This window comes from Molossus molossus, unplaced genomic scaffold (assembly GCF_014108415.1).
Source record: "Molossus molossus isolate mMolMol1 unplaced genomic scaffold, mMolMol1.p scaffold_m16_p_14, whole genome shotgun sequence".
NCBI lineage: Eukaryota > Metazoa > Chordata > Mammalia > Chiroptera > Molossidae > Molossus > Molossus molossus.
This window is the reverse complement of record NW_023425349.1, coordinates 20,462,395-20,488,835: the sequence shown is the minus strand read 5'-3', so window position 1 is coordinate 20,488,835 and position 26,441 is coordinate 20,462,395. Positions and strand designations below refer to the sequence as shown.

Here is a 26,441-nt window from a genome sequence, read left to right as displayed (position 1 = left end):
CGATTGTGGGTGATGACCTACATTTGTAGTCACAAATTAAAAGAGAAACATGACAATGACATTTCCATCATGAGAAAAAGGTCGCCTGGCATGCTAGTCGTCTATACTTCCCCGATGTCTTGCCCTAATGCCGAAAGTCTGGGTCCACAGTCTACTTAGAAGAAAGAAGGAATTATTATTTCCCTAAATGTTTACTCTAGATTAGTGATTCTCAACCAAAGGGCGGGAAGGGCGCATATCAGAATCTCAGAATGGGGGAGCCGGGTGGGACAGGATAGGCTGACAGGCGCGTGAGAAAGCATTCGGGACAAGCTGTCCAACCAAAGTGGCGCTCAGCACACATTTGCCAAAGGCTGTTATCTGTATTGCAGGTTTGGTACCATCTGTGCTACAGTTCCTACTGCAAACACAAAGCAAGTGTTCTTTGTCTCAAGGGGAGTTCAGGTTTTTATCTGAGAGCATGTTGTGATTTTTCTTAGTTCTTACGATGTGGCAGAAAGGATGTGGCTTTGAGGAGCGTAGAAAGATGAAGCAGGGAAGACACTTCTGTTTGGCAGTAGGGCTGTGAATGGGGAAGATAAGAAATAGAAAGGTAGGCAAAGAAGCATTGGGGATTTTATTCCTTGTTTAAAAGGCTGATAGGGAAATCCAGTAGAACAAATAGAGGCGGAAGCAGCAGGGGAGAATGGACAATGGATAAAGATAATGGCTCCTGGATGGAGTGAGATCCCTGGAGGGGATGAGAACCTGAACACTGGAGGGAAGAAGAAAAGGAGAAAGAATTGGTGTGGCTGCACTAAGTTGTAGAGTCCCTGGAAGGTTGCTGAAGACTGCAGGCTGTCAGGTCAATGAAGGGCGGAGTTGAAAACAAGCGATTTATTTGCCTATTTTGGGGAATGTCTCAATGCTGATGCCAAATTCGTATAAATTTCTCCAGTTCCATACTGAAGTTTGTGGGTGGCCAAAGAAATATTCACTTGCCTCAAATGCCAACCTTGGTTGCTCCTTTAGGCATTTATAACAAAATCCATTTCTAGACTCTTCAAGTTGATATTAAAAAGTCATTTCATTTGTTCATCTTGATGATGCTCTAAAGCAGTGGTTCTCAACCTTCCTTATGCCGCGACCCTTTAATACAGTTCCTCATGTTGTGGTGACCCCCAACCATAAAGTTATTTTCATTGCTACTTCATAACTGTAACTTTGCTACTGTTATGTCTTAGGTGACCCCTATGGAAGGGTTGTTCGACCCCCAAAGGGGTCGCGACCCCCAGGTTGAGAACCGCTGCTAAAGGATGGATTTTGAGGTTGGCTTCCAAGAAAAACAAATTCCAACCTCATCTAGTCCAGCTGCAGTTGATAAATTTAGGCTGACTTTCCCTGTGTCTGGGGTAGACCCTAATTTCCTCTGTGAAACTCTGGGGTGGGGTGGGGGGAATTCTTCCTTCCTGATAATCAGTCTTGGCCAGGAAAAAAAAAAGCCTCAAAAAGGGTTTAAGTGACACAACTCTGAGTCAGTTGCACACAAAAAAGTTTTTCTGTAAAAAAGTGCATTGGAGAATGTAGGGATGGAGCAGTTCCCCGTGTGTCAGAGAGACCCAATTTTGTACACCACCCTATCATGCCCATCAATGTTCATTTGCTAAGCTGACCTGTCTGAACCTCTGGATCTGTAAACTGAGTAATGGCAGACCTGACTTTGAAAATGTGCCATCCAGCCCAGCTGGTATGAGTCAGTGAGCATCAACCAGTGCACCAAGAGGTCGCTGGTTCGATTCCCAATCAGGGTACTTGCCCAGGTTGTGGGTCAAATCCTCAGTGTGTGTGTGGGGGGCATGCAGGAGGCGGCCAATCGATGTTCTCTCTCATCGATGTTTCTCTCTCTCTCTCCTTTCCTTTCTCTAAAAATCAATAAAGAGAATGTGCAATCCAGCTCAGCTGGTGTGGTTCAGTGGTTGAGCGTCAACCCATGTACCAAGAGGTTGCCAATTTGATTCCCAATCAGGGTACTTGCCCGGGTTGTGGGCCAAACCCCCAGTGCGGGGGTGGGGGTGGGGCATGCAGGAGGCAGCCAATCAATGTTCTCTCTCATCGATGTTTCTTTTTTTCTTTTTTCTCATCGATGTTTCTATCTCTTTCCCTCTCCCTTCCTCTCTCTCTAAAATCAATAAAGAAAAAAAGAATTGAAAAGAAAGAAAATGTACCATCTACACTGCATAAGACACGAGGCATATTATGGCAAGCCAGTACACTCAGTGTTACATTGATAACACCTCAATAAAGTTAAAAACATGGATTTTTTTTTTAAAGCAGGTTCTTTGAAAATACTCTGGCAAGACAGCTGAAGAGAAAAAGACAGAAAGTCCTAAGTGAAAAAAATAGCAGTTAAAAAAGGACTATAATTACCAATTAGGTAGAGATTTACAAATGTTATAAACTTTTTACTGACCTGATAACTATTATATGAAATGAATTATCTTAATTAATAATTTTCTAAGTAGAAGGGGATAGTGAGTAGAGTGACCAAAGATTAAACAACGCATGGCCCTGGCCAGTTTGGCTCAGCGGTTGGAACATTGGCCTGAGGACCAGAGAATCCTGGGTTCGGTTCCCGCTTGGGGCACGTACCAATAAAAAAATAAACACAGTATGAACTGTATAAGTTAGGAGACAGGATCATGATGTTTCTTTATAGCCCTGGCCGGTTTGGCTCAGCGGTTAGAGCATCGGCCTGCGGTCCGGAGGGACCCGGGTTCGGTTCCCGCTAAGGGCGCGTGCCTCGGTTGCAGTTTGTCCCCGGCCCTGGTTGGTTGTGCGGGTGGCGACCACTCGATGTGTCCCTTTCACATCGATGTTTCTCTCTCTCTCTCTTCCTCTCTCTCCCTCCCGCTCTATCTGAACAAAAAATGGAAAAATGTCCTCGGGTGAGGATGATAAAAAATAAAATAAAATAAAATGATGTTTCATTATACTAGTCTTTCTACTTTAACAAATGTTAGAAAATTTCCATAAAAACACAGGCTTAAAAAACAAACAAACACAAGAAAAACAAATTTTTGGAGGATAGAAAACAGAATAATTATTTTGAAAACAGACAAATAAAAAAAAGAATCAAGATTTATTTTGTTTTTCCTATGGAGACTGTACCTCAGAGTAACCAAATAGCAAGCCAGTCAGAGAAAGACCAGTACCATATGATTTCACTTATATGTGGGATCTAATGAACAAAATAAACTAACAAACCAAACAGAAAGGCTCATAGAGACAGGGAACAGACTGACAGCTGTCAGAGGGGAAGGGGGTTGGGGGATGGGTGAAAAAAGTGAAGGGATTAAGCAAAGAAAACAACCTCATAGACGCAAACAACAGTATGGTGATTACAAGAGGGAAAGGGGGGTGGGGGGGAATAGAAGAGGGTAAAGGGGGGATAAATGTTGATGGAAGGAGACTAGACTTGGAGTGGTGAACACAATACAATATACAGATGATTTATTATAGAATTGTACACCTGAAACCTACAAAACTTTATTAACTAATGTCACTTCAATAAATTCAATGAACAAAGTTTCTCTTATATAAAGTAATCCAAATAATACATGCAAAAGGAATAGAACATCACCATTTTGCAATCCCTAAAAATAATGGATATAGCCCTGCCAATTTGGCTCAGCGGTTAGAGAATCGGGCCACGGACCAAAGAGTCTCGGGTTCGATTCTGGTCAAGGGCAGATACCTCGGTTTTGGTTTGTCCCCAGGCCTGGTCAGGGTCCTGCAGGAGGCAACCAGTCAATATTTCTCTCTCCCTCCCCCTCCCTCCCACTTTATCTGAAGATAAATGGAAGACTATCCTCAGGTGAGGATTAAAAACAATAAATTAATGGATATAAGCTACGATTACCAATGGCTACTACCATCACAAGATACATTACGTAAGTGCTCAATGCTGTTTCTAAAGTATTCTTGCCAGAGAGAGAGAGAAACCAGGGAGGCAGGAAGGAGGGAAGAAAGCAGCAGCTCTCAATTTACAGAAAACTTGGGGTGAGGGACATATTAAAGAAGTAACATCATGGAGGCATAATCAGTGAAATCCAGGCTGTTGGGAATTTTTAGAGCAAATAGCTGTTTCAACAAATAAGTTGCAAGGGGAAAAGAAGATGGAAAGGGAAGCTATGTATGAAAAGACTTTATCAACAATTGCAGTTATGAACTTAAACATACTGAAATGTTTGTAGATGAAATTAAATGTTTCAAAATAGTTCAGGGAATGCAGGAGGAATAGATGAAACAAGCTTGGCCCATTGTTTGCATCTGGGTATTGGGTACATGGGGATTCATGACACTATAATAATTAGTACCTATTTAAGAATCTTAATGACGGGAAGTTTCACTAAGCCTTTTTTTTTTTTCTTTAATCCTCACCTGAGTATATTTTTCTATTGGTTTTTTAGACAGAATGGAAGGGAGAGAAGGCGAAACATCAATGTGAGAGAGACGCATTGATGGTCTGCCTCCCACACGACCCTGACCACTGAGGAGGGACCGAACCTGCAACCCAGGTGCATGCCCTTGACTGGGAATTCAACCCAAGACCCTTCAGTCCCCAGGCCGATGATCTAACCACTGTGCCAAACCAGCCATGGCCTAAGCCTTTTGTTTAAAGTCTCCTCTTAGGATGCTAGAGAGCTACACAGGTCTTTCTGGCTTTTCTTGATGAAAATATATAAAAGGTCAGACATTAAATAGTGCACCAGATGAGGCTTAGAGCTGCAAAAGCAAAACTAATAGTATATTTACCCCTGAACAATGCAGTGATTGGGGCACCAACCCCTGAACAGTCAAAAATCAGAGTATAGCTTTTGGCTCACCCAAAACTTAATTGCAGCCATACTTTGGTATCTGGGGGGTAGGATGAGGATTGGTTCCAGGACCTTTTGCTAATATCAAAATCTGGGGATGCTCAAGTCCCTTATATAAATAAAATGGCACAGAACAATGTGTAGCTAGCTCTCCATGTCTGTGGATTACCAACCACATATCGAAAATACTGTTTCCAATCTGTAGTCGGTTGAATCTTCAAATCCACATATAAGTGGATCTGCACAGTTCACACCTGTGTTAAGGGTCAATTGTATTAATAAAATCTTTTAAAAATGTAAAATATAAAGCTGTCCAAAAATGTATTTACTTGAAAATCAATAAAACATATTAAAATAATTTTTTCTTTATTGATTTTTTTAGAGAGGAAGTGAGAGAGATAGAAACATTGATGAGAGAGAACATCGACTGGTTGCCTCCTGCATGCCCCCCACTGGGGATTTGGCCCACAACCTGGGCATGTGCCCTGACCAGGAATTGAACCGGTGACCTCTTGGTGCATGGGTTGATGCTCAACCACTGAGCCACACCAGCCGGGCAATAAAAACATATTAAAATAAAAGAAGCACAAACAACAGGGTTGTGACTGCCAGAGGTGGGGTGGGGTGGGGGGGTGGGGTAGGTAGAGGAGGATATAGAGGGGATAAATGGTGGTGAGTGGAGTCTTTACTTAGGGTGGTGAACACACAATGCAGTGTACAGATGATGTGTTGTAGAATTGTGCACCAGAAACCTGTATGATTTTGTTAACGAGTGTCACCCCAATAAATTTAATAAAAAGGAAAAATAAAAAATAATAAAATAAAAAGACAGGAGAATGGATTATAGCACCTTGCTCAATTACAGTCAGTTTTCAAAATGAAATATAAAGTATAACACAGATAAGTGCACAAATTCTAAGTGTACAAGCTCAATGAATTATCAGAAAGTAAACACTCCTGGGTAACTGGTACAAAGGTTAAAAAAGAAAACATTAACCACACAGTGAAAACCTCTCCCCATACCCTTAATTATCTCCTTCCCAAAGGTAACCACTATCCTGTTTATGAACTTGATGTAAATAGAATTATGCATGTGTTCCATTGTGTATGACTTCCTTTGTTCAACATCACATCTGTGAGATTCTTCCATGTAGCTTCATTGTGTTCACTTGCATAACTATTAAGTATTCTACTATATAAATATTATAAAATTTCTCTCTTCTAGTGCCTGTTGCCTGCAAGTGTACTTTGTCTAACACTAATATAACTGATACCAGCTTCCATTGGGTTGAAGACAACTGCTTAACAGGTCAGAATCTGACATTTGTATTCTGCAGGATAGAGGATTTAGTAGATAATTCCATAACCTTGGGCTTAGTTTTCTTAATTTGAGGGCAATTTATTCCAAAAGAACCACTGAATTCTCCCATTACCCTGTCTATATCCTTAGAACATAAGAATAAAAGAAAATAAATATATATAAATCTTCATGACTATTCCTAAACCCAGCACTCCAGTTCAATGATCAAATGTTGAACATTAAAAACTGGGCACAGCCCTGGCCGGTTTGGCTCAGCGGTTAGAGCGTCGGCCTGCAGTTCAGAGACCAGGGTTTGGCTCCTGCTAAGGGCATGTATCTCGGTTGCAGTTTGTCCCCGGCCCTGGTTGGGTCGTGTGGGTGGCAGCCACTCGATGTGTACCTTTCGTGTCGATGTTTCTCTCTTCCTCTCTCTCCCTCCCACCCTATCTGAACAAAAAATGTCCTCGGGTGAGGATAAAAAACAACAACACAAAAACTGGGCACAGCTCATTTGATGGTGTCCTCTTACTTGACTACTCCTGCACTGTTCAAGTTATGGCATGTGTCTTAGAAATGGCCTTTGCTCTGAAAGTTATTTCTAAGAGTGAGGAGTAGGTAATTATTGAATGGTATGTGTTCCTACATAATCATCTGAATGATAGCTTTAGCCATATATACTGACTAGAATTGCCTAGAAGCTTCAGGATACATTTTGGGGGCTTCCTATCAAAGGTAAGAGTTCAAGACTATTTGATTTATGGATTTAGGCTGACATTTCCACTATATTACACTTTTCTAGGAGGTAGGTCAACGTATTAACTCTTTATATCTTTCCCAGCACCTAGCTCAATTGCTGGTACAATCAGCACCTTGGGGAAATGAATAATTTTTATTAAAGTGGTATGGGTTAAATTGTGTTCTACCAAAATTCTTGTTGAAGTCCTAAACCCCAGTATCTCAGAATGTGATTATATTTGGGGATCGGGCCTTTATTTTTTTTTTGCTCAGATAGAGTGGGAGGGAGAGAGAGAAAAATGATGTTAAAGGGACACATCGAGTGGTTGCCACCCACATGACCCAACCAGGGCTGGGGATAAACCGCAACCGAGGTACGTACCCTTAGTGGGAACCGAACCTGGGCCTCTCTGGACCGCAGGCTGATGCACTAACGGCTGAGCCAAACCCATCAGGGTGGGACAGGGGCCTTTAAAGAGGTAATTATGACAAAATGAAATCAGATATGTAGACCCTAATTCAACATGACTGGTTTACCTTATAAAACGAAATTAGGCCCTGGCCAGTTTGGTTCAGCGGTTAGAACCACAGGCCTGGGGTTTGGTTCCTGCTAAGGGCATGTACCTTGGTTGTGGTTTGTCCCTGGCCCCGATTGGGGTTATGTGGGTGGCAACCAGTCAATGTGTCTCTCACATCGATGTCTCTCTCTCTCCCCCTCCCTCCCACTCTATCTGAAGATACATGCAGAAATGTCCTCAAGTGAGGATTAAAAAAAGAAAAAGAGATTAGGACACGGACACAAACAGAGGAAAGACCACGCAAAGGCATTGGGAGAGGACGGCCATCTACAAGCCAAGGAAAGGCCTCAGAAGAAACCAACCCTTCCCTGGCCAGTTTGACCAGTGTTTAGAGTGTCAGCCTGTGGACCAAAGGGTTGCGAGTTCCATTCCTGGTCAAGGGCATGTACCTGGGTTGCAGGTTCAATCCCCAGCCATAATTGGGTCATGTGGGAGGCAACCAATTGATGTGTCTCTCTCACATTGATGTTTCTCTTTCTCTCTCCCACCCTCCCTTCAACTCTATCTTAAAAAAAAAAAGCAATGGAAAAATGTCAAGTAAGGATTAATAAAAACAAAGCAGAAAAACAGAAATCAACCCAGCTGACATCTTGATTGTTGACTTCTAGTCTCTAGTACCATTAAGAAAATAAACTATTAAAACTTTATGTCAGCCCTAGCAAACAAAGACAAATAGAAACTATACTTTTTAGCCCCGGCCGGTTTGGCTCAGTGGTTAGAGCGTCGGCCTATGGACGAGAGACTCCCGCGCTCGGTTCCTGCTAAGGGCATGTACCTCGGTTGCAGTTTGTCCGCGGCCTCGGTTGGGGTCATGTGGGTGGCAACCATTCAATGTGTCTCTCTCACATCAATGTTTCTCTCTCTCTCTCTTCCTCCCTCTCTCCCTCCCGCTCTATCTAAAGATAAATGCAAAAATGTCCCCAGGTGAGGATATATATATATATATATATATATATATAGTTTCTTTTTTTTTATCCTCACCCGAGGACATTTTTCCATTTTCTATTCAGATAGAGTGGGAGGGAGAGAAAGGAAGAGACAGAGAGAAATATCGACATGAAAGGGACACATCAAGTGGCTGCCACCTGCACGACCGACCAGGGCCGGGGATAAACTGCAACTGAGGTACGCGCCCTTAGCAGGAACTGAACCCAGGTCTCTCCAGACCGCAGACCGATGCTCTAACCACTGAGCCAAACCGGCCAGGGCAAAAGAAACTTTATTTTTAAGGAGTTAGTTTCCTCAAATTTATAACTTGAAATTACATTTTTGAGAATTTCCAGAAGTAGGTAAACATTTCTACCCTTCTGCAGAAACACCACCACCACGTATGCAATGTCTTTAAATTGGTTTGGTAGCATAAGCACCCCAATTCCAGGCACAGAAACCCTCAGAGCACCTGGCCAGACAAGACCACAGTACCGGGTGCGATGGAGAGTAGTGGGGTAACGTCAAGGAGACCTGGCTTCCAGTCTACTCCACGGTGGGCTGGCATGTGGCCCTGAGCAAGCCACTTCCTTCTCTGCTCTTTATCTGTAAAAAGTGGAAACTGAACCAGGCGATCTCTTAGATCCATTTATGCTAAAAAAAGAAAAGCATGATTCTTAGTGATGGTTATAAGCACTCTACTGTGTAAATAAGCGTTTCACTCTCAAGTTGTTCATAAAAACCTCACTCGGTCGGTCATAGGATTATTTTATCTTTTCCTGACAAAAATGTTTCTTATGCTTAAAAAAAAACTTGATCTAATTACATTTATGGAGATAACAGATTTTACAGGTGAGCCACCAAAGATCAGTAAGGTTTACCTAATTTTCCAATCCATTAGAAAGAAATCCTCTTCCAAAAGAACCTAGAGTAAAAGATTACAGTAAGTTGCTGTTCAGACTCCTACAATCCAGTATTTTGCTTTTTACTTATTTTTTTGTTGATTTTAGAGAGAGAGAGAGGGATAGATAGAAACATCGATGAGAGAGAACATTGACTGGCCGCCTCCTGCATGCCCTTCCTCTGGGGATTTGGCCCCTAAACTGGGCATGTGCCCTGACCGGGAATCGAATCAGTGACCTGGTGCATGGGTCAACGCTCAACCAGTGAGCCACACTGGCCAGGCAATCCAGTATTTCTTTCAGGAACTCAGAAATAAAACATTTACCTAAGGACAAGCACTGTATAGGCAGCCAGCAACTAACTGGATTACCCTTTAATTAAAAAGGACACAAATTTGATTTGAGATCCCACCTTCTGTCTCATAATTTATGAATACTAATCCCATAGGGAAGCCAAAAACTGGACTACAGAAAGTGTTGTTACTGTTGTTTGGCATTGTACATATATTGTGTGCATGCGTGCGTGCGTGTGTGAGAGTGTGTAAGGGGGGGGGCTCACTCAAGTGCTCAAGTATGCCAACATGTACTTGTACTAAAGGGGGAGTATGACAGAGACATTTGTATTACAGGACAATTAGAAATGTAGAAATGTATTACAGGCTCCTCAAAATGAGAAATGTTCCTTAATTTAAAAAGAGGTGGTTAGTAGACTTAGGGTTTTCCGGTTTTTGAAGTTGTAAAAATATGTCCTTGCTACTCTCTAAGTTTGACAAATTTAAATGGATGGCTATGGAAATTTTTTAAAAATATGACATAATTAGAATTACAGGTAAGACAAGGGGAAACCCAAAGCACAGACAAGAACACAGAAAAATTTTAAGAGCGTACAGATGTCATGACATTTATTAAAAGGCATGCTACAATGCTATACTTGTTAGGAAAAGAGATTAGAGATATCAAGTAATAGTTGGCAAACATACAAACTGAACGAGAATGGAATACACTGTAGTGTACAGAAGACTGAATTAACCATGCACTACGCATTTAGAAAATATGTTTTTTAATATTTTATCTTCTCTTTGCATTTATAACATAGTTCACTTCAATAATCACAGAATCCTTTTTCCCAATGCCACAAACTGTGTTACAAATGAAGCTGGTACTGCTGCTTATCAAAATATACAAGACAATCGATGTTTTATATAAAACCACTTTATATGATAACTTGTTCCCAAAACCCTCCCCCTTTTTTTCTTTTTTGGCCTGGTTTAAAAAAATGTTGTTACAAATATTTACAGCATCTTCTTCTGTTAGATGAACATTCTTATAAACTGAAAAAGGGCATCTTATGGACAGACCACACAAAACATGAGACAATGTCATAGGCTCCTAGCTGTGCTATTTTTTTTCCTTAAATACAGTACTGAAAATGCCCATCAAACCCTTGTCATCCTAATCCATTCTGTTCACATTTCAACTCCCATTTTCTCTAAGTAGTCTATTCACCAACAGGAAATAGAAAGTAAAGGCTGCTTTGCACTGGGTCTTCTTTCAGAAAGGAGCTTGGGAAAAAATGCTTAATAGAGAGGAGTTAAAATCAGAAGTCAGTCTTTGGTCAGAGCAATGAGGTGACATTTTGATGCAAAACTCTGCTTGGTCAGCAATCTTTATAATTAGTACTTTCTGCATGTGGGATGAATTTTTTAAATATCTGGATAACAATGGCGGGGGGTGGGGGGAAGGCCAGAGTATGACATCAAAAATAGCTATTTAAATATTTGTTATTACAACTAGTACACAGATTCAAGAATTGAAAATGACACAAGAACAAAAATCTGTTTACAGTGCAGATTTCAACTTGCCATAAGCAGCTTTCAATTATGACTAGTATCACCAAGGTCACTGGACCAGACAAATATCCCTGTTCTCTGGAACACATGCCTCAGTTTACAGAAACTAAGATGACTACCACAAAGATTTAAAGCGAGCAGCTCTGTTCTTGGACCTGCACAATGCTCTATAATGAATATAGGCAAAAGTGTAACTGAGACTTCATCTACACAGTTACATTTCTTTGCTTGTATGAATAGTCTGTGGGGTAACATTCTTTTAAAACTATATAGTACATACTTCCTGAAAACCAGAATACTGATACTACCTTAGTCTTGAATAGGCAGAAAAGGTCAATTAAGACTACTGAAGAAGGCACATAAACTTTGGTCCCGTTTTGTTTTTCTCCCTCTATAAAACTCCTAAAACTAGTATTTTAGTAATTTTCTATTTTTTTTAAAAGAATTCACAACTGTTAGAATTTGCTCTGAAAAAAGACTGTAAATAGTCTTGTAGATAACAACACAGCTCTTTTAAAAGACAGCTGAGTTACATTTGCTTTAAAGGAAAAGTTTTGTGCAATCAAAATTATATTTCTTTTACCACAATAGTAGAATATTTTAAGTCTGGCAGTTTTATTCTTGTTAACAACAGATCAAGAGAAAGAAAAGGCTAAGAAAAATGCTTTCACACATAGTCATGCTGTCTTTTTGGTTTTAAAAATAGCAGTACACATTAGATTTTCTAAGAGATAGGCTAACAGTTTGCAAACTTTGGATTTTTAAGTGACTCATTAGGGTGGGAGGCAAATACTTTTGAGCTTGTCATCTTTTGTCCGAAAAGATTTAGTGGAAACAGAAGAGAAATTACATTATAATTTACTCAATGTACATATAAACCTTGCTGCCTAAGGAATGGAAACTTTGAAAAGCTTACATGAAACTGAACAGAGACATTCATGAGTTACTTCTAACCAGCTGAGGCAGAACCTATGATTACCATCAGAGGTAGAGCCAAAGAAGGTATTGCTCAGCTCCCATAAGGAATTAGGCAGGCAGGCAGGCAGAAATACGTCTCTAAAAACTGTGAGATCTGAATCTTTCGACAAAATCAGAAACATTACTACTACAAATAAATGATCACAATATTTAGTCTTAAAAAATGTATGGCATTCTGTAGGAGTTATTGGGTAAAATGCTGATATTCTTCAGTTAAATTATCAGTTAAGATACTGGGTCATTTTTCTATTTGTAGCTCACACAAAAACACATTCCACTGCTCTGCAAGTTATTTAAATCTCAAAGAAAAACTTTTTGGCATAAATTGCTACTGTTAAACATGTACTGCTATTTTTTTAAAGTCCTGAATATTATACATACTTTGTGTAAAAGTGAAGACACTTCCAAAAGTGATAATACTCCTTAAAGTAAAGAAGCTTAAAAATAGAATACTATGTGAGCTCAACAGTGAAAACATGACTTAGAAGGTATTTAACGAATGCATGCCAAAAACAAAAACAAAGATCTAATTTTTCCACTACCCTGATATTTTAAAATCTTTTTACAGAAACTATGCCAACAAAAAACTGTAGATTTCTAGAATCCATGTGCCACAGCTAATCTTAGACACAAGTTGGTGGTTTCAAACACACTATTTTAAATAAGAATATCTCACTTTTCCAAATGTTAATTTGATTAATTTTCTTTGTCAATAAATTAAAAGATGTAATGTGTACATGTATGTACAACATCAGAAGTGTATGTGTGTGTGTGTGTGTGTACACTTATCTATACATACACATACACAAATCCCTGAAAAGGATTCAAATGTTCTCTCTCAGATTTAAAGGCCATGCTCTATTTCAAAATTACATTCAACACCATTATGATCTCCCTTCTGCTACACTTTTGCTACACTTATACATTGAATATTATGAGAATCATGACTTTAAATTACACAGTAACTCTTAACTGAAAGCATATGAAATAATCCAATTTAAGATGCCACTGAAAATTTAAATAGTGCCTGTATGAGAGGAAAAATGAAGCAAATTTTGGTAGATTTCTCAAAGAACTTTTCCCCCTCCCCTCTTACTCAGTGTTTCACTAAAAATACATCTCATAATTGAAAAAATAAAAACTTGATAAGTGATTATACCTATCGATTCAGACAATGCTAAACTGATCACCCAAAAGGTCTCAATTTAGTATCCTCCTTCCTATTCTACCAACCTGTTGCTCAGTGTAGAGTGGATTCTGCTTTTCAACAACCTATAATATCTTCCGCCGACTCCAATTTTTTGTAAAGTTTTCTTTTGTAGAAAATTTCCTGTGTTCAAATTAATGGCTGGAATATAGCAGAGACTGAGACATTCCTCTTAAAGGTGAGATGAGCCACTCTGAGAATCTGAAAAGTGTAACAGTGGTGGGCAAAATGTCCCTTTGACAAATCCTGCGTTTAAAAAATCTGATCAAGCACTGAAGGAGTAATTAACAAAAGCCAAGTTTCTCATTAAAAAGAAACAATTTTACATTACACACTCACTGAAGCAACATTAACATGCACTCTTACATCCATTCAACCAAAGAGGGATGGGACTGAGAATGAGAAGGAACCCACTGTGTCACACTCCACATATGTGGGCACTCGGCAATAAAGTTACATCAACAAAGAAAAGCAAGTTCTCGCTTGAGTTGTGAGAAAAAACAAGTAATCCTGAGACAAAATCTGATGAATCATAAAGATTAGAGAAGATCCAGAAAATGAGATTGCATTTTACAGCTCCAAATCAGTATGCCATAAAGACAATGACCGCTATTGGTCACAATATGAAGAGGCCTACAGGTGTGCACTGAGTTATTCTCCAAACCACTTACCCTTCCCCACCCCATCTCTGCACCAAAGCACCATAAATTTGAATAAAAACTATTTCTTATTGAAAACTACTTAAAATAGCAATGAAAAAAACTTTAAAATCCTTACCAAAACAGGGAAAGAAAAGACAAACACTCACCAAGCCCACAATATAGCTTTCAAGATACTTAGATAAAACTCTAACCTATTGTATCATAAGCACATAATAAGGCACATAAGAAATTAAGTAAATACACAGTAATTCTGAATAAGTATTACAGATTATAGTGGTACAAAAAACCCTTGAGATTTTTTTTTCTAAAAGAAGACCTTACCAAAAATAACTTTTAAAAATCTGTCAAACCATATGATAGACCTGAATATTTTCCTTAAGACTGTAAACTTTTTCTGAAAACAATTATAAAAAAGTAGTTTATAAGTAGATTTTTTAAATTTTCTAAGATCTTATTATATTACTCAGCAAATATGTGTCATTTTGAAATTCAAACATGATTTTCCCTAATAAAGTTATTAATTATTGTGACATCTATAATGATCCTGGTTGGATTCCATTTAATTTCCTTGTGGACAGTTGAGACACTTCATTTCTCCAAATAGTCTTAAAAAGTTAAAGATATGCAATATTCAAAGGAGTGTCTTATAATGAAAAAAACAAACCATTGAAATAAAACTTGGAAGTTTATAAATCTGCTTCCAATACAAACCAATTTTTTTATGTATAACTATTAATATATGCTACATAATTGATATAATTTGTAACTGAACAAATTCTGAATCATAAAGTTAAAAACTTGGTTGTAAGAAATTGAAGTTACTTACATCATCAAATAATTTTAAGAGTTGGTATGTTTAAATTTTTTAAAGTACAAAGGAGTTTAGAAATGTATAAGACTGATCTGGACCCAAACTAAAAGAAAGTCTGTCCTCTTGAAATCCAATTTAATATGGGAAATTAAATTACTGAAGAAAAAAAAATTATTTTTCCTGAACATTATTTTCATAGAAACTATGGTAAAAAGAAAAAAAAACACACCTTTGATCACATATTGGCAGGGGGGAAAACATCCCTTAATTTTTGAATATACTTAAATAGCAAACCCAGAAAGAAAAAAAAAAATTTTTGTAAAAGAGGCAGAATTGGTCTTGAGCTGCTTCAGTCTATGTCTGAATGTTTTACTGCAATTATGGTCCAGTCTTAGAAGAAAAATTCACAGAAAGGTCAGATTGTGGACTTTGAGAAGGAAACTCTCAGATGGTGATTTTCTCCAAGGTCATGGTTATGAAGTTCAATGAGGGCTTGGATTGCTTCTTCCACAGATCCCAACTGAATAAGGGCCATTTTGCGATCTTTCCTGAAAATGGTATAAGAAATATAAAAACGGTATAGAATTAATTCTGCCTATAAACCTTCTCCACAACCCTAGAAGACTTCATTGAACTACCTTAAAATTTGCATACCATATTAAATGAGGCTAATGTATTTCTCAAAAGAACTTACTGAAAGAATTTAAAAGCTTTCACCGAACATCCAGCTTCTGTGAAAAGGTTCTTCAGATCATCCATTGTCACAGAAGGTCTGTGAAAACAGAGTCAACCAAAAATCTTAGCCCTGATTCTCAAATGAACAAAGATGAACTTGTAATCATTAAATCTCCAGAGTATCTCACATTTCAAAGAGATTAAAGTCATGCAATGAAGATATGATTTGCAACTGCCCTGCAAGATGTTTGAGGTTGATGTACATGTCCTCAAACAATGGAATTTTGTTTCAAATCTTTTGCAAACAATGTGGACGGGTGTATAAAGAATAAGAAAAATTTTCTATACAGGGGTTGGCAAAAGTAGATTTACAGTTGTGAGTACATGAAAGTTTATCCTTATATTATTATTGTATCATTAATTGGTGGTACAACTGTAAACCTAATTTTGCCCTGTACTTACTTCTTTTTAAAAAAAGTTTTCTTCTTTATTGATTTTAGAGAAAGAGAAGAAGGGAAAGGGAGAGAGAGATGGAAACATCGATGAGAGAACATCGACTGGCCGCCTCCTGCATGCCCCACACTGGGGATTTGGCCTACAACCTGGGCATGTCTCCTGACCGGGAATCGAACTGGTGACCTCTTGGAGCATGGGTTGATGCTCAACCACTGAGCCACACTGGCTGGGCTGTATTTATTATTTCAAAGGAATAATGAGTGCTGGCTTCAGTAATTAACTCTAGTACTTCCAAAGCTACTTTCCTAGTTCTGGTTTGTCTACTATAGTTCAGAGTTCTACATTTTAGTTTTGTTTTTTAAATCCTCACCTGAGGACATGTTAGGGAGAGAGGAACACTGATCAGTTGTCTTCCATATGCTCCTTGACTGGGCATCAAACCTGCAACCCAGGTATGTGCCCAGACTGGGAATCAAATCAGCAACCTTTTCATGCACCGGACAATGCTCAGCCAACAAAGACTCTCCAGCTGGCCAGAGTTCTACATTTTAAACTGCTTTCAGGGTAATTATGAATATGTGTATATGGCTCTAAGATGGCCCCCAATTCTCTCACTTTCTAGGATTCATGCCCTTGAATACACCCTTGCCATGCTGAATAGGGATGTCCTCTGTAACCTTTAACGGTATGTAGAAATGACACCTGTGATTGTGGAGGTTGAGACACTGCAGCTCCCACCTTACCTTCTTCACTTGAATCATTAGCTCTGGAGGAAACTAGCTGCTATTTCATGAGGACACTTAAGCAGCCATATGAAGAAGTCCTTGTGACAAGCAACTGAGGGCCTCCTGACAATAAGTAGGCACATGAACGAGCCACTTTGGAAGTTGATCCTCTAGCCCCAGTTAAACCTTCAGATGCAACCTTATGATACACTCTCAGCCAAAACCACCCAGCTAAGCAACTTCTGGATTCTTTTTTTTTAAAGTTATTTTATTTTATTATTGTTATTTTTAATCCTCACCTGAGGATATTTTTTCCATTGATTTTTAGAGAAAGTGGAGGGGGTGGGGTGCAAAGAGAAAGAGGGAAACATCAATGTGAGAGAGACACATTGATTGGTTGCCTCCTGCACACTCCCTGACTGGAGTCAGGAATTGAACCTGCAACCCAAGTACGTGTTCTTGACTTGGATTCAAACTTGAGACCCTTGGGTGTGCAGGCTCACGCTCTTACCACTAATCCACACCAACCAGGGCAACTTCTGAATTCCTGACTCAGTTACAGTATGAGATACTGAGCCTGCCATCCTGCTCCATTGTTCCTAAGACATGAATCATCCCTCTGCCCAGCGTTTCCACACTGTATACGCTACACACCTGTTAGTCACTAGTAACCTACTCAGTGTTCAGATCACCTATCACAGTATTCCAGTACTTGTGTTCAAGTCCCCTTGTTTTACTTATTAATGGTCCCAAAGTGCAAGAGTAGTGATGCTGGCAATTCGGATATGCCAAAGAGAAGCCATAAAGTGCTTCCTCTAAGGAAAAGATGAAAGTTCTTGATTTAATAAGATAGACCACATTCACATAACTTTTACTACAGTATTTTGTTATAATTATACTATTTTGTTATGCTATTATTGTTAATCTCCTACTGTGCCCGATTTTTAAATTAAACTTTATCATAGGTATTACGTATGTATAGAAAAAACATACTCTACATAGGGTTTGGTACTATCCACAGTTTCAGGCATTCAATGGGGGTCTTGAAACATATCCCCTATAAACAAGAGGGGAAATACTGTAGTAGTTACTAGGGAATGGAGAATAAAGGAAAACAGGGCTATTGTTTATGGATATAGAATTTCAGTTTGGGACCATTACAAAGATCTACAGATGGATAAAGGTGATGGTTACATAATATAAATGTACTTAATGTGAATCTACACTAAACTGCACACTCAAAAATGGTTAAAATGGTCAATTTTATGTTGTGTATACATTATCATCACAATTTTTAAAAGTTTAATATGGAGATTAAACGAGATAACATAAGTAAACCACCACCACAGTGCCCAGAACTTGATAGATGGTTCAAAAAATACTAATGTCCTTTCCATTTTGTACACACATGTCCTATGTATGTTTGCAACTTGAGACCAGCCCTGGATAATGAATTGTACTTAAGAAGGTAACAATGACAGGAACCTACCTCAGTATCTAAATATGTTGCCCTCTACCTGACTTTATAGTGATGAGGTGCTAAATTTCTAGCTGTATAAAATCTAGACTTGTTTTCTTATGTAGCTTCTCTGGCTTCCTAGTTGGCATGAGGTTTGCCCAATTCAGATTCAAAGTTTCTCCAAGTAGCCTAACTGGAGACTAGCTGGGAGCCTGAGTATTCAACACTATTTAGAATAATTATTTTCTATACTTATTCATTTACTATTCTCATTCTCAATAACATTCCAAACTTTACCATTCTCTATTCCCTCAGTCTTTATATTTCTGCACACATGCACACATACAATCACACCCCAGAGCTTTTATACCTCCCTCCCTTTCCAAAGTTTGTCACTGTGTATTTGATTAAATTATACAAAATTGCCATCTTTGTTGGTTAAGGAATTAAAAAATTAGAATAGGGGTTGCCAGATGTTTTCTATAAAGGGCCACACAGTAAATACCTTAGGTTTTGATGATCATATAGTCTCTGTTGCAACTCTTCAGCTTTGACATTGTAACTCAAAATCAGCCACAGATAACATATAAATGAATGAGTGTGGTTGTGGTTCCATGAAACTTTATGGAATGTGAAACCTGAATTTTATGTAATTTTTTCAAATCACAAAATATTTTCCTTTTGCTTTACCCCACTATTTGGAAAGGTAAAAATCAGTCTTGCCCTGGCCAGTTTTGCTCAGTGGTTAGAGCATTGGCACACAGACCAGAGAGACCCAGGTTCAGTTCCTGCTAAGGGCATGTACCTCAGTTACAATTTGTCCCCGGCCCCAGTTGGAGTTGTGTGGGTAGTGACCAGTTGATGTTCTCTCTTACATAGATGTTTCTCTCTCTTTCTCCCTCCCTCTCTCCTTCCTGCTCTATCTGAAGAAGAATGCAAAAATGTCCTCAGGTGAGGATTTAAAAAAAAAAAATCAGTCTTAGCTCATGGTCCATACTGAAACAGATGGTTTTTTTTTTTTAATCCTCACCCGAGGACGTTTTTTCATTTTTTGTTCAGATAGAGTGGGAGGGAGGAAGAGGAAGAGAAAGAGAGAGAAACATCGATGTGAAAAGGACACATCGAGTGGTTGCCACCCGCATGACCGAACCAGGCCGGGGACAAAGTGCAACCGAGGTACGTGACCTTAGTGGGAACCGAATCCAAGTCTCTCTGGACCGCAGGCCGATGGTCTAATTGCTGAGCCAAACCAGCCAGGGCTGAAACAGATGGTTTTGACCCATGGGTAGTCTATTAATCTCAGACTTAGAAGATGACAAGTCTGCTACAATGCTAGTTAATACACAGCGGTCACATCAAGAAATAATTAACATATTAATTTTAATTAATAATTATATAATATGGCTTTGCAGCTTTTAAATAAAAAAATTAAAAAAAAATTTTTTCTTTATTGATTTGAGAGAGAGAGGAAAGAAGAAGGAGAGAGAGACAGAAACATCGATTAAAGAGAACATCAATTGGCCGTCTCCTGCATGCCCTCCACTGTGGATTGTGCCCACAACCTGGGCATGTGCTCTGACTGGGAATCAAACCAGTGACCTCTTGGTGCATGGGTCAATGCTCAACCACTGAGCCACACTGGCTGGGCTAAACAAATTCTTAAATACATAATTTGTCCGGGCTGGGTGGCTCAGTTGGTTGTAGCATTGTTACAAGAGGTTGTGTATTTGATTCCTGATCAGGGCATATATTTAGGTTTCGGGTTCTATCCCTGGTCGGGGCACGTTTGGGAGGCAACTGATTGATGTTTCTCTCTATTCTTCTTTCTAAACATATCCTTGGGTGTGGATTTAAAAAAATAACAATAATAAATTACATGGCTTTGTTATATTGGTTACTTAAGTCTACTTCTATACAAAGGAGTGAAGAAATATGTATCAATAAAATATTTCTGCATAAACTTATTTTTATGCCCTTTTATAACTGAAAGGTAAGTAACTAGCTGCTAATTTTCTACTTGCAAAGAAAATTTAAAACACTGCTATCCTTTACTTTTGCACTGTATGACAGAAGATTTAACATTCTTAAGACATAATGGCAAATAAATCATCTCACAAGATATCAGTCCACAGGACAAATGCCACATTAGAATAATTTCAGAGTTTTTACCTCTTCTAAAACATACACTGTTTAAAATAATAATAATTAATTATTAACCAACAGAATATTAACTATCTAAATGAATAACAACTGATTAGGTACATACGGGATGTTGGAAAGATGCAGAGTGGCTGATGGTGGAAAAATATTCTGGAAGTTTTTAGAGCCAGGCTTTTTAAAGCGATGCAAAGGACTATTACTAAAATCCTTAGTCAGACCTTGGTCTTCTTGTCCCTCTCGAGGAAGCTGAACTGCTTGATGTTTGGACAGGGTAGCACGGAGCACTTTTCCATAAAGTCTCTGACCATTCAGATGGTTCATTGCTGGTGTATAGAAAGAAAATACAAAAAGTTTAGGTATTAAGATAGAATCTCTATGAAATTTGTCCTAAGTTATCATAAAATCTTTTTATTTAGTCATTCAAAATTATATTGTCAATTTGAGGGTTAAAATGGTTGAAATGTAAAACTCTTGGAAATGATTTATTTCACTATAATGAAAGAATAGCAGTCAAAGAACAACAACTATCTTCCCAGCACAATGCTAGGAAGTTCCCAAGTGCCTGTAACATAGTAAATGTTCAGAAAATGGTTACTGAATAAATCAGTTTAATCTCAAGCAGTTATTTTTAATAAAAATTCTGAGTAGCAATATTTTAACAGCCACTATAAAAAATGAACAGTGAGGCTACAGAATGACACTTTCTTATACCATCATTATAAAGTTTGCCCAAACTTTTATGTCATGCAACAGTTCTAAAAAACTTAACTGGAAACAAAAACAAGCATATAAACAAACAATCAAATAGAATAAAATAAAACAAAGCAAGTGATATTTGGTAGTTTAAACTTAAGAGAAAAACCCTAGAGTCAAAGCTCTTAATAGCAACAATATATTCAAGTATATAAATAAGCTTCCAAGAGTAATAAATATTTTTAATCTTTATAAAATATAAGCAGGTCCAAATAATAATGCAGACATTAGCACAAGGAGGTACTCTTCAGTAAAAGTATATTACTACTAGTTATACATTTATTTTACAGGAATATTCCTATACAAAAGGGGAGGTCACCATTATTGTTAATGATTAGTACCTAGCTGAGCTTGATTTGCATCTGCCATCTGAACCAAAGCATTTTCTTTCTTATTAAACATAATCTTCACTCGATGTACATCACCATACACTCCTAATTAGAAAGACAAAACAAAAACAATTTTAATGGCTGACTGTGTAATATTTAATTAATTTACTAATACATTTAAAGGCTTATTTTCTTTCTTTTTTTTTTATCCTTACCTGAGGACATTTTTCCATTTTTTGTTCAGATAGAGTGGGAGGGAAAGAGAGGAAGAGAGAGAAAAACATCGACATGAAAGGGACACATCGAGTGGCTACCTCCCGCACAACCCAACCAGGGCCGGGGACAAACTGCAACCAAGGTACGTGCCCTTAGTGGGAACCAAACCCGGGTCTCTCTGGACCGTAAGCTGATGCTCTAACCACTGACCCAAACCGGCCAGGGCTAAAAGTTTGTTTTCTTATACAGAGTGAGGTAAACGCAGGTTCACAGTTGTATGTGTGTTTATTCTTGTATTATTATTTATTAATTATTGTATTATTTTCCATATGAACTGTAAACCTACTTTTGCCCCACCAAGTATATATTCTCTGGGCTACTTCATACATATGTTCTCAAATTGGTATCTCTTCTATGTTCCAGATTTCCCCTTTCCTCTTCCCACTTCAGTGGTCACAAACTCTGTTGATAAATACTACTACCATCTAAATACCTACTCTAGTCAGATCTTTGGGAGTCATCTTTTCACTTCCTTTCCTTAAACTCTTAGATCCAATCAATCACCAGCACCCACTGATTCTATGGCTTAAATATCTCTCACATTTGTCCACTTCTTCCCATCCTCATTACCATCAAAGTTATCATCACCGTTTCACTTCTGGACTGTCATAACAGCCTCCTAACTGATCTCTTTACATCCAAATTTTCTACACTGGTGCTTCCCACAGTGGGTCCTACATCCCAAAGAATAAGCCAAATGATTCATTGGGGTGTGGGAGAAAAATAGTTAACCATTCTTTTTACACTGATTTGTTTATATAAAACCAACATGAGAAACTACATTAATTTTTAATATACACATAAAATTATAGGCAGAAATTTCTATAATATAAAGGGTATCTTCTCATTTTTTCTTCTTAAAAATTAATTTTAGAGAGAGAGGATGGGAGAGTGAGAGAGAGAAACATTGATGAGAGAGAACATCGACTGGCCACCTCCTGCATGGCCCCCACTGGGGATCAGTCCCACAACCTGGCATGTGCCGTGACCGGGAATCGAACTAGTGACCTCTTGGTGCATGAGTCGGCACTCAACCACTGAGCTACACTGGCCAGACCTCTCATTTTTTTCATTCAGCATATTAAAATATATTGCAGTTTATGTGCTACTGGATATCACCAATATTACAAAAATAAAACCCTTATGCAGTAGCATCATCACCATACTTTGCCTTTTTTAATCCTCACCTGAGGATATTTTTTCATTTATCTTCAGACACAGTGTGAGGGAGAGGAAGGGGAGGAGGAAAGGAGGGAGGGAGGGAGGGAGAAAGAGAGGGAGGGAGGAAGAGAAAGGGAGGGAGGGAGGGAGGAAGAGAGAGAAACGTCTATGTGAGGGACACACACTGATTGGTTGCCCCCAGCATGACCCTGACCATGAACAACCGAGGTACTTGCCCTTGACCAGAATGGAACCTATGACTTTTGGTCCGTGGGGCCAAACTCTAACCGCTGAGCCAAACTGACCAGGGACATTACCATACTCTGTAATGAGATGAGAATGAGTATGAAAACCTCCAAGGCACACAAAGTAGTGCTGGTTATCTTGTGGGCAAGCACCTAGGAGCAACTGAACTTAGACATGAGTGGTACTTTTAAAATTTAAAACAAGAAGACAAGTATTCCAAATTTGCTGTCATTTTCAGAAATGACAAGTGGCTGAAATAGACATTATTTAAAAAAACAACAACAACACAATTTGTTCTTTAAGTTGAGAAATAAGTGGGAAATTAACTACTTTTAGAAAGAAATGTGCTTGGACTATTAGAGAGACATGAAAATGTATCATTAATACATGATTTCATTACTGAAAATTAACAGAAAGGTGTCACCAATAAAAACTTTTACTGCAAATGAGCATGAAGGATTTCTATGGGGTGATCAAAATGTTCTAAAACTGGGCTTTCATAATGATGACTGCACAATTCCGTATTCTAAGGTTTAATTCTAAATTCATTTTATTTTAGTATTTGATCTTACTGGTTGTCATAATTGAAAAAGAAACCTCATAAACACATGCGGTATAAATGGAAATATTTCATTGTTGCTATACCTAATTAGTTATGATACTATTTTTTCTGGCCCTGTCAGTTTGGCTCAGCAGTTAGAGTATTGGCCCTTGGACTGAAGGGTCGAGGATTGATTTCTGGTCAAGGACATGTACCTGGTTGCAGGTTTGATCCAGGCTTGGTTGGGGTCTTGGTCTCGGTCTCTCTCTCTCTGCCCCACTCCCTACCTCCCTTCCACTCTATCAAAAAAAGAAATCAATGGAAAAAAACCTCAGGTGAGGATTAACAAACAAAAGAAGATTTCTGAAAATAATTAAGCATATTAAATCATATTTCTCACTAAATGTTAATAGATTTTTATGAAAAATTTTCATCAATAAAAATCTTTAAAATATTAAATACTTATTTCATTGCTCATATTTGTACATGCCATAATATTGATGATGAATACAGTAAAAGATGGATGAAGTATATGAATAATTAATCATATATAATTTTTTTTTTTTTTTATCCTCACCGGAGGACATTTTCCCATTTTTTTTGTTCAGGTAGAGTGGGAGGGAGAGAGGGAACAGAGAGAGAGAGAGAAACATCGATGTGAAGGGACACATTGAGTGGCTGCCACCTGCACAACCGACCAGGGCTGGGGACAAACTGCAACCGAGGTACGCGCCCTTAGCGGGAACCGAACCCGGGTCTCTCCAGACCGCAGGCCGACGCTCTAACCGCTGAGCCAAACCGGCCAGGGCCTAAATTTTTTTTAACAGACACAAAACTTTTAGAGAGTTCGGAGATTGGTGAAACCTGAATCTCATTATGCTTCTCTCCTGCTTAAGACTAAAACCAAGCTCCATAATTCAGCTTACAAAGCTCTTCATGTTGCCCCATCCATGTGTACAGCTTCATCATGTCTCTCCCTTACACTCTGCATTGGACTTCCTTTCCCTCCATGTTCCAGAAGCCCTCTCTCACTGCTAGTATCTGTGAAAAGATCTGCCCTCATTTTTCTGCCTGGTTAATGCTTACTCATTTATCATAAGTCTGCTTAACTATCATTTCTCTTGGTACACCATCTTTGATTCCCTCAGCTAGGTAGGGAGAGAGAGGGAGGGACTCCCAGCTACATGTTCCCTTTATATTTTATTTTGGTTTTTTGTTAATCCTCACCTGAGGATATTCTTTCTATGAGAGTGGAAGGGAGAGAGGTAGTGGTGGGGGTGGGGGAGAGAGAGACACATCATCTGGTTGCGTATACTGCACAACCCCATTGGGCCAGGGATTGAACTTGAAACCCAGGTACTTGCCCTTGACGGAGAATCCAACCCAAGCCTTGGGTCCATGGGCCAAAATTCTAATAGCTGAGCGAAACTGGCCAGGACTCTATGTTCCTTTTTTAAATAAAACTTTATTGTAAATACTTAGTAATAAGTCTTATTTGCTACTCGAGCCTCAGTGTCAAACACACTACTTGGCACATAGAGACAGTCAATAAATATTAGTAAATAATAGAATGTGTTCAATCCACATCATAGATAATATTAAAAACAGAAGAAAGAAAAAAATCTTACCAAACAGGATAAACAGCCCCTGTGGTGTGATAAGCTGAAAAAGATAATATAAATATATGTCTCACTAATTTAAGTAAAAATTTTAAATAAGTTTACTTATAATAACAGTTGACTTTCTTTAAAGCATTTGTTTTATATACTTCCTATATGTATACACACACACTAGTGATGACTTATAATGAAAATTCTTAAAACAAAGTTAAAATTTTGAATACAAGTCTAGACCAGAAGCTACTACAGACCTCCTCCTGAAAGACTATTTTATAATGCTTTTCAACTCACATCAGGATTGAGATTGGTGACAAGTAGAACAGAGTTTCCTGGCATACCACTAGCCCCAGGAATGGCCATCCTTCCAGTGACAGCAGAGGGGGTGATTGTGAGAGGACCGAGAGCTCCAGGAACAGCTGGGACTGACAGACCTTTTTTAAAACATCAAAAGTATTTCATATTTTAGTTATCTGAAGATTATAATACTTGTTAACAAGTAAACAAAGACAAAAGTATAAATACAGAAGAAAATGGTCAAAGCTACCATAAAGATCTCAAAGGCCAGTTTCCAGCCCTACAGAGTCTGTCTGAAAAAGTCAAGTTCCTTTTTCTTTAACATTATCATAGTCAGTATTCTAGTATTCTATTATTTATATAGTACTTTTCAGAGCAACTAAATTCACTGGTTTTAAAATCCATTAGGCTTCTCAGAGGATCTATCAGCTACAAGCACTCTCTCATTTCTTGAAATAGATATATTCCAACACATTTCTATAAAGTAGGTATAATTTTCATATTGACTTCTACCATAAGATAAACTCGTACCAGGTGGTACTGCATGTCCTAAAACTGGACTGTGATAATGAGCCTGTAAATTTACTAAAAACCACTGAGTTGTAAACCCAAGACAGGTATACATGCATTGTATACATACAGAAAGTAAGTAATCTTGTAAAGTGCTATATAAATATTATCACCATCAGCTATAGATTTATAGAATTCCAATAGTCTTTGGTACCAAAAATTTTCAGAGCTCTCTACTCCCTTAGATATTCCAGAACTACTGAAAGTTCTATCATATGGGAATACTGGTACTATATACTATACTTAAAAAAGCACACTTACTCAGAAGTTCCCACTATTTGTTTTCTCAACTTAAAAATTATCTAAGGTAAAATCTCTAGTTTATGTAAAATGAACCAGTTCCTTAATTCACTGATTCTTAAAGCTCAAAA

The 26,441-nt window shown here is 38.3% G+C and overlaps 2 protein-coding genes across 8 annotated transcripts in view; both read right to left on the bottom strand.

Annotated features, from left to right (window-relative positions):
* The window catches only part of SUSD1 (sushi domain containing 1), a 147,511-nt gene extending 134,042 nt beyond the window's left edge, over positions 1–13,469 (bottom strand). For both annotated transcript variants that reach the window (XM_036261796.1, XM_036261798.1), the window contains exons 1-2: positions 13,360–13,469; positions 8,892–9,050 (exon numbers count right to left, since the gene is read on the bottom strand). In XM_036261796.1, coding sequence (XP_036117689.1) covers positions 8,892–9,045 — 154 coding nt within the window. In that variant the 5' untranslated portion in view covers positions 9,046–9,050; positions 13,360–13,469. The remainder of the gene's footprint in view (positions 1–8,891; positions 9,051–13,359) is intronic.
* A 1,455-nt stretch (positions 13,470–14,924) lies between these two features.
* The window catches only part of PTBP3 (polypyrimidine tract binding protein 3), a 103,666-nt gene continuing 92,149 nt past the window's right edge, over positions 14,925–26,441 (bottom strand). For 2 of the 6 annotated variants that reach the window (XM_036261811.1, XM_036261812.1), the window contains exons 9-14: positions 25,498–25,637; positions 25,216–25,249; positions 21,376–21,468; positions 20,388–20,604; positions 15,501–15,578; positions 15,155–15,354 (exon numbers count right to left, since the gene is read on the bottom strand). In XM_036261811.1, coding sequence (XP_036117704.1) covers positions 15,222–15,354; positions 15,501–15,578; positions 20,388–20,604; positions 21,376–21,468; positions 25,216–25,249; positions 25,498–25,637 — 695 coding nt within the window. In that variant the 3' untranslated portion in view covers positions 15,155–15,221. Of the gene's footprint in view, positions 15,355–15,500; positions 15,579–20,387; positions 20,605–21,375; positions 21,469–25,215; positions 25,250–25,497; positions 25,638–26,441 lie in introns of all 6 variants that reach the window. The other 4 variants (XM_036261807.1, XM_036261806.1, XM_036261808.1 and 1 more) reach the window with 3 other exon arrangements.